Here is a 15,421-nt window from a genome sequence, read left to right as displayed (position 1 = left end):
AAACATATTGTCCCACCATGGTACTGGTGGGAAAATAAAGATTACCTGGAAAATGTTTAAATTCTTATATCTTACAAGGGGACCAGAAATTAATACATAGGATAGTATATTTTGGTGCAAATAGCAAATACTCGTGTTCTTGATTTGGATACTATTCACAAGAAGAGTAGTTATTTTTCTGAGCTGATTCAGGTGTTTAAAAATGAGTTTGTATAAATGTTCACTTGCAGTTAAACTCTGAATGGGCCTACAATTGAGAAATGCTTAAATAATATATCAATAAACCCATCATTCTTTTTCTCTCTCTATTTATAGACTTTATACCTGCAAAAACACGGCCATTTCTGGTTCTTCCATGAACTGGATTCCTGATTCAACCAGTTTTGACACAGCTTCCAAGTGATCCGCATACTTCTTTATCAGGGAGCGGACGTGTTCCAGTTTCTCCTCTTGGGTTCTAGTGATTATTTGTGTCATCTCATTTTTTCTTTCTTCCAGTACAGAATAGAGATAATCAAATTTTTCACACAACTGCTCTTTCTGTCGTCTGCAGCATTCCTGTGAATCATTTGGTTTATGTTAAACATGTTATGTTCTTAAAAGGCTTTCTATTTTTACAGTTACTTGGAAGCATTTTCATCAAAGAAATTCCTCTTTCTGAACAGTGCAAAGGATTCTGAATGACCCCAGAGACTTTTATAATTTTCAAAGTCCAAGCTGCTGGAACAAAAGTTTAAAAACTCTTCTCAAACTCTGAGTTTCAAGCCACTGAAAGCCCCCAAACAGGTTATTGTATAACTTGTGAGTCTGCTAAAAAAAGTAAAAAGGTATTTATGATGTCTGTAGTGATACATCAAAGTCCACAGAAAAAGTAAAAGCTCCCACCGTATTAGCAGCTGGGTCCATTTGCGTGAACAGAATGGTTTTAAAAGGAGCCAGCATCTCAAATAGCCCTGGAGAATTTTCTTTTTCTACCAGAGTACCTGGAACAACCCTAGCTGGGCTTGATTTTCACATACGCCCTCTTAGACTCTGTTTGGACAAGGGGTGTCCATTATATTCCATTTACTGTGCACGGAATGAGGTAGAAGTACTGCAAAGAAAATGGTGTGACAGAAGCACAAAAAGAGGAAGGAGGAATCAGATTCCAACCCTATGTTCAAGCACTGATTTTCACATTGTTTCTTGAGACACTTCTATTGTCCCTCCAACCAGACAACAGCATTTTTCACTGAGTTAAGAGGATGGGTTTGATGACTACTGCATTGAGCGCTCTCTAAAAAGAACAAACTACACTTGTAAAGGAGGATTTATGGGGAGGAAATGGGGGACAGATTATATATAATGTCTGAAGTCTACCAGATAGGAGTAGTTGAGTCATCTGTGTGCCCCAGGGTATAACCTTACTGTGGTTAGACCTGGTTGTGGATGGTGGTGATTATTTTAATCTCTTTCCTAGGAACTGAGGCTGAATCAATTCTTCATCTTTGTCCCTTAAGGCATAATGCTGAGATTCTGGCAGCACAGGATTATTAACAGTCCCACTGAACTTTTGGTAGTGATAAGACTTATTATTCATAGCACTTGGCCAGAGAGAATCCCACTTTTTTCTTGACTTCCATCCAGAGCTCATTTCTATGAGTGGTCATAGTCTGCTTTGTGTCATTCAAAGGAGAAAGCCTTTCAAAGATCTACATTTGGCTAAAAATCTACGTGAGGGTGGAGAGGGGATTGAATACACATCTCGATGCATCGGCCCAATTATCTACCTCTGCTTCCCAATGAGGAGGGCCAGGCTGAACAGGCATTCCTTTCAGGGGGTGCAAGCTTGTCCTGCCCTTCTGGGAGTCCTTGTGACTTCCCAGAAATTCCTGATTAGTGCAAATTACAGGATGGGGTTAAGGAAGTTTTCAAACCAAGTGAGTCATGGTTTCTGAGTGCCCTTCTGTTAGGACCTCAAATAATCTTCTCCCACTCCTCTCCTAGCTTTCTCCCCATGAAATGTCATTCAGATCACTTGTAAAACAACCTTAATTTCAAGACAGGCATGTGCTATCTTTGTCATTTGACACAGGACAAGCGTTAGGGGAAGATGAGCAAACAAGTGATAACAGGGTGCCCTGAGAGATCCTTCCCTGTCTTTAAGCACTAATAGATATGTCCTGCAAGCAGATATTACAGAGTTGTGAATCTAAAGAGTGAGAGTGCAAAACAGGTTTCTAACTGCAAATGCTGAAATATTTCTGAAATATTCTCTTTCTGCATAAAAAGTTTCCATATGAAGTCTCTGCCTGATGGAATTATTCTAATCAGATTCTGTGTAATGAAAAAGGTTAACAAATACATGACTCTGCATTCTAAAAAGTTCTCAGCCTTTTTGTGTTTTAAAGCACAGCTACATCAAAAAGAAAGGAGTCCTTGCTACTAAGCATGAATCTCACTGCTTGTTCCAAAGGACCTGTATTGACTGGCCTATGCTCTTAGCATTTGAAAAAAACTCTGTAATTTTTCCTTTGTTATTAGATTAATTTGCGGAGCTAAACAGAACCTAATCATTGATTGTAGTTTTTGATATTTTGCATTTTATATTCCTTTCTCAATTTTCAGTATAATATGTGAATTAGGTCTGCTTTTCAATCAGTGAAAAGCTGTAAAAGTATTTTTTTTCTCTTCTGGTTTTTAAAGTTGGACATGAGCAATGGATAAATGTAGAACTGTAGGCTATTACTTATCCTAGCTAAAAGTAAAATGATCATGTATTTTCTGCTAAAACAGATATTATTCTCTTCAAAGTGTTAAGCAGAAAGAAGAGACAATCCTGGATTGTGTTATTTCCATGTGTAAACATTTCTGAGTTCCAGCTGTAGTTTCTTGTCTTCAAGGACACACATCAATTCAGACAAAGCTCTCGCATATTAGGAAATGTGATTTGCTTGAAATGTAACATGGAAGTGCCAAGGTAAACTCAAAGATCTGTTTTATGCAATCTTTGATTTTAAAGGTGAAAAGCCTGATAAAACCTCTGAAGGTAAAAAGGCTGCATTTTCTTTGGGCTTTGACTTTAAGGTTAGATTTTAAACTGAGTGGATGACTCTGAGGAAGCTAGTTTCAGAAACTGTTGTATTTTTAAGGTACTTTTAGCACAGTGTTTTATCCATACTTCAGACTAGGTGTTTGAAGATTTGTTTCTGGTTCAGCTAGTTCAACTTAAATGAGTGTAAGCTTTTGCTTTTGTATAATTCAAATTTCTGCAGTTAACCTACTTGAAAGGCTTGTTTCTGTCTGCAGAGTCCTGAGAGCAGCCAATTTCATCCTTGTGGCGTGAATGCTCCCCAGCTACAAAGTTCTGACTGCCATTATTGTGCTCTCTCTTTTACTTAGGCCAATAGTTTTGTGTTCTTTGAAACAAATTCAGACATTTTCTGTTCCTTCTTGCTCGGAATTGTGTACATAGATTGTGCAATTGTTTTTTCTTACTAATTAGAATCTGTACATCTTGGATTAACTTCTTTTTCCCTACCATTTCTCCTTTCTGCTCCAGCTCTGAAGGGTCAATATAATTCTAATTGGGCTGAGAGGGATGGGACTCCTTCACTAGATGCTTCATCAAATTCTGATCACAAAATCAATTCATATGAAATCCTTTCAGCATATTGTTCTGTGATGCTCACATTGGTCAAATAGTTGAAGTTTATATTTGCTTTGCTGATGTAAAGCTCTCAGAGGAAGTGAAAGCCACTTCTGCTATTGAATAAACACAAAAACTAATTCCAGATCTTCCAGAGTGAGGCCTTCACCAGAAAGAACCCACACTCTTCTCTCCCATGGGCGACAAAGCAGGACTCCTTAAAGGACAGCATATTAAAGTACTACTGTGCATAAGACAACCACATACAGAACAAATACTGACATATCTGTGAACCATGCTGTGCCTACCCTGTGGCTGAGCCTAAGGCTCTGTTCACTGGACCTGTCAGACTTCAGATTAACTGGTCTTTTACAGCTCTGGAATCTGATTTTAGACGTTAAATGAGCTGGGAGTTGATGGCATTTTGGTGGATCTGCTTTTAACTTCACTGAGAGCCTATTCCACTAGGAGTATTGAGCAAGACTTGTTGATATGGATCATCCTTACTCTATATCCTCTACCATATAGCAAATGTCAGAGGTGCTGAGCAGGATGTACCCTTTGGTTGAGGCAGTACATCTTGATAATGCACAAAGCCATGACGGATGGTTTAGTGAAACAATGTGGGAATGCATTTAGGTAAAGTGAGGTCTGTTAAAGAATAATCATTACCAAAAGTTTAAAAGATGCAATGTCACACTGAAATAACTGCATTTAAAGAGGTGGTACCTACCTCAACCGACTTGCAGGTCTCCTCCAGCTGCGTGACAATCCCTTGCATTCTGTCATTGCTCCCCACCAGGACTGCAATGCCATCACTCAGCTCAGACTAGGCAGTAAGGGGAGAGGAAGCAGAAGGGTGTTAGGTGTTGTCACACTTCAGGGTGACACATCTAACAGTGGGGAGAAGCAGACAGATGAGCCATACCTATGATATTACTTTGTATTTTCACCAGAACTGAGAAAAATTGGAGCTTTATGTGCCCACAAGATATGTCCTGGTATTTTGACATTTGCTTCCTCCCTCAACACACTATGATGACATCGACATTTTGGAATTTTTAATGGAGAAGTAACTGCTGTTAGGAAAGAGGGAAGTGCTTTGTTCTAGGAAGTTCTTCCAGATGCTTTTGTCTGAAGTGCTGTTTCAACAGGCCATAAATATTTCCTTAGAGTTTGTTGAAAGAAAAGACCCTTGAGGGGTTGTTTTTTCAGTGTCTGGGTCTAGCCACACCACTGTGGTATTTCCCTGAGGACTGTGGCTCTTGGCCTTGGAATAGAGAAGAGGTGGCCCATGGACCTGGAGAGACCAAGGTGTTACAGAGTCCCTGGCATGCAGGAGGTGGGGTTGGGGTTGTGGTGAGAGGGGACAGGAGGAAAGGAGGAGAAGGTAGAGGCTGAGCCACCAGCATGAGGGAAATGAGTGGAGGAAGAAAATAACTTGAATGTGGGGATGGAGATGATTGTGAGATATCCCTAAGAGAGACAAAGAAGCCAGTCCTAGGGAGCTTGGGGAGGGTGCTGGGGAGTGCAAGGGGCCCTTGGCATGCTGCTGTAGTAACAGAGACAACTGTATTCATGTTCTCCACAGCTCTGTACAGGATCCTTTGAAGCCTTCATAGCTCTGTAAAGGCTCCTTTGAAGCATGCATCCTGCTCCTGGATCCTGGAGCATCCTGTAGCCTCCAGGTTAAACCTCTCATCTTGGGCATGACAGCCCCTTTCCATGGGCACTCTGGAAAGGAAGACATCTTGCAAATCTCCATGCAAAATAAGCGATTGGGGGCATGGATTCAGTCCAAGAAACTTCTCCTTCTTCTCCTTCTTCTTCCCACCTCCTTCTTCTCCCACCTCTTTTGATTGAAAAGGATGTTTTTAACTCCTTTCCTAAAGCAACTCCTCATTTGTAGTTTGCACACACACACGCATCTGTGTGATGAAGTTGGAGGCTGGGATTGCAAACTTGGCCTGTCTGATTGCTTGCCCCACTGGGGCCCTCCAGAAAAATGAGCTGTTTATCTCAGGAGGATAACCCAGTGAGTCAGGTTTTAAATTAACACTGTATTAAAAATAAACAAGTCTTTTACTGGTGACAGCAAGGGCAGAAGATGTTAGGTACATCTTGTGCTGCCAGCTATTGAATATTCCTTCATTCATTGCAGGAGGAGGTTTTTCACTTAACTTTTCTTAAAAATGGCATGCCTAAATGTAAAAGTGTCTGATAGATAACTATTTGATTTGAAATGGCCTGTTGTCTTTCCAGTTCTTAGTATTGGAAATACCACTTGTTTGTCTGATCTAAAAGCAGTGCAAAAAAGGGATTAGGAAGTAAAAAGAGAGATCCTCAGTTCCACATCAGAATTGGGACAAATTGTAATATCTTTTTGTGTGATCTCTCATAAATTTATTTTCCTGTGTTTCTAAACAATTTCTACAGATTTATAAGACAGTCTTCCTTTCAGTTGGGGTTGCTTTTGCCGCTCTTTGCCACACACAAGAGTGGCAAAGGCAACCCCAGACCCATTTGGAAACTTGCAGGAAGCTCATGGGAATACTTTCCTGTTGATGGTCCTGTCAGTTTCTTCAAGGACTTTGAGAAACAAAAAGATATTTACCTTCTGTTGCTGGTAAACATTTGTGAGAGGAGCAACCTGACAGTCTTTGTGGGCACCAAAGATTTTACACAGGGAGCAGGTGGGCATTTCACAGTTCAAGCAATAAATATTAATTCTCTCATCTTCGTGCTCTTCACACATTGGCTGGTCACACTTCCTTTCAGGTCTGCAAAAGAAATCATTTGTTTAAAACAAAGATGGTGCTCATGAGTTTCTGATAACAACACTTAGAGTGTTAGCATGAAATATGGTACATTTGTGTAGCAGCATCCAAGGTTGACTGAGTAAGTAGTGTAGATTTAAACCTGCCACATGGGATGACTAAAGAGACAATGGTACAGCTTAATGTCATGACACAATATGATGTGATGACAACATAACATGACTTCATATGGGGATTCCCATATGAATGAGGAATGTGACTGGGAGTGACAGAACGCTTGCTCATATTTAAAAATTTAAATAACCTCACTAAGCCTGGACTCAGACTACTCATGTATTTTAATTAGCGTGTTATCTAACATCTGTCTGAAATATGCAACATATGTAATTTCTTTCTGGTTCATCATGCCAATTGTTGTACACTTCGCTTAATGCAGCAAAGCTGTTATGGAGGAGACTGATTTTAAGCAAGAGTTGTAGATACTGATAAACCTTTAGGCCTGTAACTCTAAATCTCTGCTGCTGAGCTTTGTGAGGCCCTGGTCAGTACTGCCAATATCAAACAACACTGGGTCCTTACAGCCTTTACATTAGGCCAGCAACCAAAGCAAGGTGTCACACAAATTAATTTCAGTCAGGTGGCACATGTCTAACTTCACAGTGTCAAATTATAGCTCAGTCTGATCTTGTCTTCACCAAAACAATTTAGCTGTATACACACGAGTCTGCACAACCTGCTATCTTAGGATAATTTAGTTGTAGCTTCTTTTAAATGAGCCACTTGACCAACATTCCCAGTGCAAGTGACAGCTTTGGTGTGGTGTGTGTGGGCAGGGTGGCACTTTCCTGAGTCCACACTTCAGCTTTAGCACTCTGAGCACATCTGTGGCAAACATGAGTGTGTAAGGATGTGGTACAGAAGAGAGGGGCCAGGAGACTGATGGAAAGACTGTGTCTGGGGTTCAAGCCTTCAAAGCTACTGTGGCAGTATTAAATATTTTCAGCATAAACCATTATCCCCTTCTGCTACTGTTTGGAAAGAGAATTATGACTTACCTGTAGCAAGTGGAACAATCAATTCATAAAAATATTTTTTTCATCATTAGAAACTGTGGAGTTTAATGGAATTACATGGGAACTTTTCTTAAAACTTTTCTACATAGCTCTGTATCAAGGAGGCAACCAGCCATTCTATTAAAGCTTAAAATACTGGAAAAAAACCCATTATTTTATATTATAGTAGAGTTTTTCCATACAGTTTGGTAGAGTGGATATGGCATTTTTTTTTTTAATGACAAAGTACAGATTTTCTCTTCTGAAGGGAATGGAATATGATCAGTTAGATGCATTTTAAAAAAATATCTGGCAAGAAACAAAATGTCTTACACATTCATGTTGTTTTTTTAATTCAAGAGTGCCCTGGGATTTAAAAGGTTCATACAGAAAATCTGTAATGTGCCATATAACATGATACACCAGAATAAAAGAAGACGAACACTTGTGAAGAAAGCCTGTGTTATTTTGGGTCATATTTCCAGCATTCGTTAACATAAGGCACTTTGTCAAATCCATCATTGTTTCAATGCTAATCAAAAGAGGTGTGTCTCCTCCATAAAAAATGCTTTACATTGTTTGGAGATTACTGCAAACAGCCCCTAATATATTCATGTCATAGTGCACCAGTGGGACGGCCCATGTGTAAGTGCAATACAATGAATTTCAAAGTGATTAATTAAGCCTGAGATAGCAGCTCTTCCTACAGATATTTACAAGATCAGAGCCAGAAACTACTAGAATTTTATTGGACACTGGAACGGTGCCACTTGCATGAAAGACACCTCACATAGAGGGAAAAGGTGACGGTGTCAAGCAAGTTCAGCCAGAAGCAGCCAACCTTCAAAGGAGCCGCCAAGAGCTGGAAGCAAGCTGGCAGAACTCCCTGAACTAGTGGGGCCCTGAAGACAGTGTCAGAAGACTAGAAATAAACAGATTTACAGTCTCCTCCCCAGACAGTGCAAAAGGTAAGATTATTAGCACACCTGACTTCAGACGGGATCCTCCAGATCTATGTTGTGGTAGCAAAGGCCAAAACACAACCTTTAAGTTTAAAATGGAGACTGTTTATGGAACAAGAGATTAAAGATTATGACTGCACACGGCTTTAGTAACAGAGAAGATTCACTACAGCTGTGCTGGTGACCAGAGAAATGTCAGGTTGCTGAAATGTCTTGATAACTTCATGGTCTCATTCTTGGACTCTTCTCTTTGAGATTCTAAGCCTGTGTTTGACTGCCAGAGTCTTATCCCATTGAAATTGTGTTTGGACCACACCTGAAGAACTGACTGGGTTCTTTTCTGGACTTCCCAGTACATGAAGACATTGACACACTGAAAGGAGTCCAAAAAAGCACCCTGAATATGATTAAGTCTACAGCAGCTCTCCTGTGAGGAAAGGCTTGAGAAAGCCAGAACTTTTAACCTAGATCAAAGAAGGATAAGGGGAATCTTAACAATTACTTTAATCTTATCAATACCTTCAGTTATCTAAATACCTAATGGAGGATGTAATGAGGATGGAGTCAGGCACTTTTCAATGCCAGGAGCAGAGGCAATGGGCACACACTGAAACTCTAAAGATCAGGAAACACTTTTTTACTCTGAGAGTGACTGAGCACTGGCACAGGTTGCCCAGGATGGTTGTGGAGTTTCCATCCTTGAAGGCACTCATAAGCCATCTGCACATGGTCCTGGGCAACTGGATCCAGGTGGTCTGGCTTGAGCAGGTGGACCAGAACTCCAGAGGTTCCTTCCAACCTCAGCCATTCTGTGACTGTGATTTGGTGAGGCAGTGAAAAGTTGCTGGGCAGATAAAGAAGCACACTTTGATTAAGAACATAGTAAGACCTTAGGAAAACTGCTGTTAGAAAGCATGCTTTCTGTAGGATTTTTTCAAAGCCAAAAAGACCTCTACTGAAATCCTGAATCTAATTTTGATAGTGTTTTTACTGAGGATCCTAAGACAGCTGTAGCCCTTCCTGTGGCATCACATCACCTAGTGTCTGCACCTGGTCAGGGGATGGAGAGGATCTGCATGACTCTGTGAGGCAGAGTCAGGCCATTAGTGAAGATATGAAATTGCATTTGCCACAGTATCGATCTTGGGCATACAGTGCTAATGACTGGCCCCCACCTGGCTTCATGCTGCTCACCACAACCCTTTCAGTCTGCTAGTACAGCCAGTTTTTGGTCCAGTTCACTTTCCACTGTCCACTCTAGGCCTTATTTCCACAGGTTTTCAATAAAAATGTCACAGGAGACAGTGTCTAAAGTCTAGACAAAGTATATACTGTTCTCCTCTCGTGCCCTGGGTTAGTCATCTCACTATAAAAGGCTATCAGATTGGTCATGCTGATTTACTCTTCGTAAATTCATGCTGGCTATTTCTAATCACCTTCATGTCATGTATATATTTGGAAGTGGTTTCCAGGAGGGTTTGCACGAGATACTTTCTAGGGACCAGTGTGCATGACTAGCCTGTAGTTCCCTTGATTCTTCTCCTTGCATTCCTTGAGGATTGGAGGAACATTTGCTTTCTTCCAGTCCAGTGCACAGGAAACTGTTCCAATTACCACAGCCTTTCAAAGATTATTGAGCATTACCTTGCAATAATATGTCAGCTCCCCCACCACTTACAGATGCCTCCCATCAGGGTGTCCAGTTTTCTTTTTTTATATTTTCTAATCTGATCCCCTTCCACCAAAGGTGAGTCTTCATTGTTCTAGACTTTCCCACTGGTCTCAGGGTACTATGATTCCATAAAACTCAACTTAATAGTAAAGTCTGAGGGGAAGGTGGCACTGAATACACTGGCCTTTTCTATGTCCTGTGTTACATGAGGCTCTGCTTAGTAGTGAGCTCATGCTTTCCCTAATCGTCCTTCTGCTGTAGATGCAGCTGTAGAAGCTCTCATCAGCCTCCCTGTCCCTCATCATAAAAAGCTCCAGGTGGACTTTGGCTTTTCTAACTTAATCTGCATGTGCTTGGGGAGTGCCTCAAAATCTTGCTGAGTCACCTGCCTTCTTTTTGCTTCTTTTTTTATGTTTTATCTTTATCAGGAGCTCCTTCTTAATCAACAGGTATTTTGTCACCATTGCTTGAGTTCCTGTATATGGGGATCGACTATTTTTGACCTTGCAGGAAGGTGGTCCTTGAAAATCAGCCACAATGATGGACTCTCTCAAAAGCAATGAAAAGCCCACCAATACCCAGGGTAGAAATGGGGCTTGAAAAATGAGAAGGCTATAGAAGTTCATGTGGACATAAGAATTCCTGCAGCTCTGTTACACTACTATCATAAATACCCAGCCCAATAAAGCTTTTGGTGCAGGTGAGCTTGGGGCTTTATCTTGTGGGGAGTTGGAGAAGATTCAGATGATCTCACTCCTCATCTTTTTCACGGCACAGCTTGTGGAGCTCCTCCTCTCTTGATGACCTGTGACCAGGGAGCACATTTCCCTGGCCCAGCCTGTGTGATATCCCCACATGCCCCTGCAGCCTGGCCTAGAGAGACACATCCTGCCTTGGGAGTTTGGGCTAAGCCCATGGAGCTGTCAGGGACAGAGATTTCTGGTGGTGCTGGCTATGGGGCCCTGCAGGACATCAGCACCATCACAGAGCCCACGAAGGCTGCTCTCAGCACAGCCTGGTCCCTGCTGCACACTCTGCTCCATCCCTGCTGCAGGGACAGCCTGTTCCTCAGGCTCTCCCTGGTAAGTGCAAGGCAGAAAGTGTTTGACTCTCCCTGATCAGGATTCAGCTGGTAACAAAGCCCAAAGCACCTTTTGATCTGGAATAGCCAGCTGAGATCATTAGAACCTGTCAGATTTCACAAAAAGTCACAGCCTCCCATTGCTACTCTTTCCTGGTGATAGCGGGGGACCTGATGTTCCTCAGATAGTTTAGGTGATCAGTGCCCTACAGATTTTCAAAGACTGGTTTAATTTTTAGCCAACTCAATTTCCACTGTTTTCAGTCCTTTTCTGTCTTTTAAAGCTTTTTACAAGCCACCTCCTGCTTGAAGAATTCTTCCCTTGTGTTACCAACACATTCTAAATTGGGCAACAGGCTATGCTGCCATCAGCTGGAATTTGATGAGCAATAGGATAAAAGACCATATGATGTGATACTTAGTAATAGGAGGGGCTGCATATGAGGGCTCAGTGGACTCTCCCAACCTCAGTCCAGCTCCTGCCCCAGTTTTTATTAAAAAAACCTCAATTCCTTAATTCAAATAGAAAATCCAATTACAAAAAAACCCCAAGCAACCAAACCTTTTGAAATAAGCTATTTTTGCTTAAGCAGGACTCAAAGCTTTCTCCCTTTACTGTCCCTTTACTCTAAGTTCACGTGAAATGCAGATGGGAGCTGGCCTCATTCTGGCACATACAGTGCCAGTTATAGTGAATTATACCCACAGGAGAACTCGATGGGAAGAGGTTCCTGTCTGGAAATCACACGTGCTGCCAGTTTGAAGGATTGTCTTGGGAAGAACAAGGAGGCAAAGATCACATCTCACCCTTCTTCCTACGTATCTCTGCCAGACCCCAGTTGTCAGGATGGAAGAGACAAAAGGAAGACGTGGGGAAGACTTGACTTCCCTTGACTTTTTGCTTTCAGTGGGACAGCACAGGGGGAAAAGCCATGAAAGATCTGCTCACACTCTCAGGGAAGCCCAAGGAATGTTAGGCAGAGGGAGATAAGCAGCTGAGGCCCACAAAGGGTGGAATAGTTTAGATAATGCTGCTATGCATTGCTGCTACTATGTAACCCTGGCAATAACTTTCATTCTAAGGACGTACATGAAGGTTAAATAAGTATCTTAACAGATTAAATAATTTTTTTTGACAAATATATAAGCAAATCTATGTTCTTTTTTTTCTCCCGTTTTATTAATCATGTGTTTTACTTTCATGGAATTAAAAAAGTCTACTAAATCTATTCTTACTTTTTTTTTAGTTAAACACAGCTGTGAGCTGAAAAAAAAGCAAAACCAAGGAAGACATGAGGCCACACATGTCCAGCTTATTTGGTCAAAACCAAAGTCCACCATTGCAGCTTTGTTGATTCATTTCCTCTGAGATTTTCCTGGCTAAAATAATATTTGAGTATCAGTGACACACACAGGGGTAGCTGACCTTTACTTGGCATGGAGCGCAAAGGGCAGGAGAAAGGACAATTTTAAGCCAACTTCGTGCTCTCGAGTGCTTTGGAGCTCCAACCTATGCCCAGCTGTGACAGTCCTCAGAGAGATTCAAACAGCTGAGAATAGCCAAAGGCACTGTCAGGCTCCAAAGCTTTCTCTCTGCTGGTGACTGTCCTCCTCTGATGGAGGAAGCATCCTCAGGGATCCCAAGGACTGGGTTCTGGGTTCTGTTGGTTGTGTCCACCTGCACCAGTGATGCCATCTCTCTGCCCTTGGGAAACCCAGCTCCTTTTGTGGTGGGGTCAGAAGACTGCCAGGGAGCATGGCCAGGATTACACCTTCCAGGTGAACCAAACACCTTGCCATACAGAACCAACTCTAAGGATCCATACTGGTGACAAAAACCAGCTTCCCTGGGCGAGAGCTCCTTTCTTAGTGGCCTGGGGCCAGGTTAACTCCATCACAGAATCACAGAATTATAGAATGGTTTGGGTTGGAAAGGACCTGAGAGACCATGTAATTCCAATCCCTCTACCCTGGGCAGGGACACCTTTCACTAGCCCAGGTTGTATGAAGCTCCATCCCTCCTGGCCTTGAACACTATTAGGGATGGAGCATCCACAGCCTCTCTGGGCTATCTGTGCCAGTGCCTCACCACCCTCATAGAGTAGAATTTCTTTCTATTTCTAATCTAAATCTACACTCTTTCAGTTTAAAGCCTTGTCCTATCACTTCATGCCCTTGTCAAGAGTCCCTCTCCAGATCTCTGAGCATCTTTGCGCCCCTCCTCTGGACTCACTCCACAGGTCCATGTCTTTCTTTTGCTAAGGACTCCACAGCTGGATGCAGTACTCCAGGGGTCTCATAAGAGCAAAGTAGAGGGAAAAGATTATCTCTTTCACCTTCTTCCCTACTAAATTCTCCACAGAGGTACCATGAATCCAACCCATCCCAAGGAAATGAAGATGAGAAAACATTTTTCTGTTTCCGGATCCATTACACATCAAATGCAAGAAATTACCATTCAGGAGCAATCTTACTTTTTAGAATGAACCCATTCCTCTGCCCTGAGGTCTTGATTCTAGTACACAGACACACAGCTCTGATACATATTGTTTACGACTCTTCCTTCTCTTTTATGGACTCCTAAATAAGACTTGATTTCATAGCTTCACATCCCAAACTGACAGGAATGGAGATATTTTTAACAGAATTTCATTTGGCATTATGAGGTAGGGTACCTTCTGTGTGAAATTCAGTTTTCTTATTGTTTGCACTGTCTGTACCTCAGGATTTTCTAATAAGATTTAAAATCCTTTCCCTTCTTTAGCATGAGAACACACAGCTTAAAGAGAAAAAAGAATTGTCTGAACTGTTTTTGCAATAAATGATGTTAACCAAGATTAACCAACTTTTCCCTTGATCATGTGAGTAGCTGTGCTGACCTCAAGGGCCTTGCTTGCAAAGGTAAGTGGTGCTCATGTGAATAAATCTGGCCCAATCCTCTGCTGTAAGTGGAAACACAGAAGCTCGGCATCGATTTGGATAGTTTTCTGTCCTCAGTGAGAACTGACTTTATGGTGCAGCAGACAGTCAGGCACGGCAGCACAATCCCTTTCTGCTTTTCCAAGAGACAAAACCACTAAATCAACCTCATGTGTGTCCCTCGTTACCTTGTGGACTCCTGCTTGTAGATGTCGATGATGTTCTCCACCAGCAGGTTCCTCTGCAGCCCATAGACGCCGTGCCGGTCCAGGACCACCTCGTGCCTGCAGGAGGGACAGCGAAAGCGGCCGCCCGACGCCACAGTTGTGCCTCCCCTGGTCGGCAGGTAGGGGTTGGAGGCCTGTTCTTGCCAAGAAGCACAAGGAGAGGGGCCATGAAAAACCATGAAAGCTTCTTCCAAAAACACCAAATGGTAGGAAACCATTTGTCACTATGCCCAATGAGAGGGTAATTCCGACATGTCACCCCAGGACAGCACCTGGTGGCTGCTGGGCGAGGGGCCAGTCCTTCAGCTCACGCTTGGCCGTGTCACCACAGCCAACAGGTGGCACTTTCACCTGTTGTGAGCTCAGCCCCGGCCCCCAGATACATCAGCTTTGGCCTTAAATCACTCCCCCTACCCTGTCTCACCAACCGATAAAATTGATCTACCAAAACATGCAAAAAATCCTCTTTCCATTCATTCCAGCCCATCCTGCTCGGGAAAAGCAGAGCTCTCTGTGGGAAGAAACCTACCTGGAAGATGTCACTGGCACACTTCCGACAGAGGTTGTGCTGGCAGGGCAGGATGACCACTGGCTTGGTGAACATCTCCAAACAGATGGGGCAGATCAGCTGTTTCTCCAGGTTATCCATAGTTTGCTGCTCTTTGGAGAAGGTCTTGTAGCTCAGGGAGGTGCTCATCCCTAGCTTTTGCTGGGGCATACGCTCAGGGCCACGGCCTTGCGGAGAGGTTTTGGGGTTAATTTCCCTTGAGGTAAGTCCAAGGCTGTGCTGTGATCAGAGGCTCTCTGGGCTGCTCGGGCCCGAGGTCATTGTTTGAACGAGGAGCCGAGCAGAGCCGGGGCTGTTTTTAGCAGCGCTGCGTCACGAGCTCCGTCCTGCCGTGCCCATATATGCGCGTGAGAGCAGGACAGGCTGGGACAGGTGACGGCTGCCGGGGGACAGGGGGGAGCCGAGGGGCCCTGGCTCTCCTCGCTCACACATGGCAGCCTTCACCCCTTGGGGAGCTGTGGGAGTGATAAGCAAAGGCCATCTGCTCCCTTTCCGTATCTTTGCGGGTCAATGGAGACTGAAGGGCTTGCCCCAG

At 42.9% G+C, this 15,421-nt stretch overlaps 1 protein-coding gene across 4 annotated transcripts in view; it reads right to left on the bottom strand.

Annotated features, from left to right (window-relative positions):
* TRIM55 (tripartite motif containing 55) overlaps positions 1-15,036 on the bottom strand; it is a 35,281-nt gene extending 20,245 nt beyond the window's left edge. For 2 of the 4 annotated variants that reach the window (XM_014872997.2, XM_088166814.1), the window contains exons 1-5: positions 14,848-15,036; positions 14,280-14,452; positions 6,243-6,408; positions 4,362-4,457; positions 325-558 (exon numbers count right to left, since the gene is read on the bottom strand). In XM_014872997.2, coding sequence (XP_014728483.1) covers positions 325-558; positions 4,362-4,457; positions 6,243-6,408; positions 14,280-14,452; positions 14,848-15,036 — 858 coding nt within the window. The remainder of the gene's footprint in view (positions 1-324; positions 559-4,361; positions 4,458-6,242; positions 6,409-14,279; positions 14,453-14,847) is intronic. The other 2 variants (XM_014872998.2, XM_088166999.1) reach the window with 2 other exon arrangements.
* Between the last annotated feature and the right edge of the window lie 385 nt (positions 15,037-15,421).

This window comes from Sturnus vulgaris, chromosome 1 (genome assembly GCF_052056855.1).
Source record: "Sturnus vulgaris isolate bStuVul1 chromosome 1, bStuVul1.hap1, whole genome shotgun sequence".
Classification (NCBI taxonomy): domain Eukaryota; kingdom Metazoa; phylum Chordata; class Aves; order Passeriformes; family Sturnidae; genus Sturnus; species Sturnus vulgaris.
This window is presented reverse-complemented; position numbering and strand designations above follow the sequence as displayed.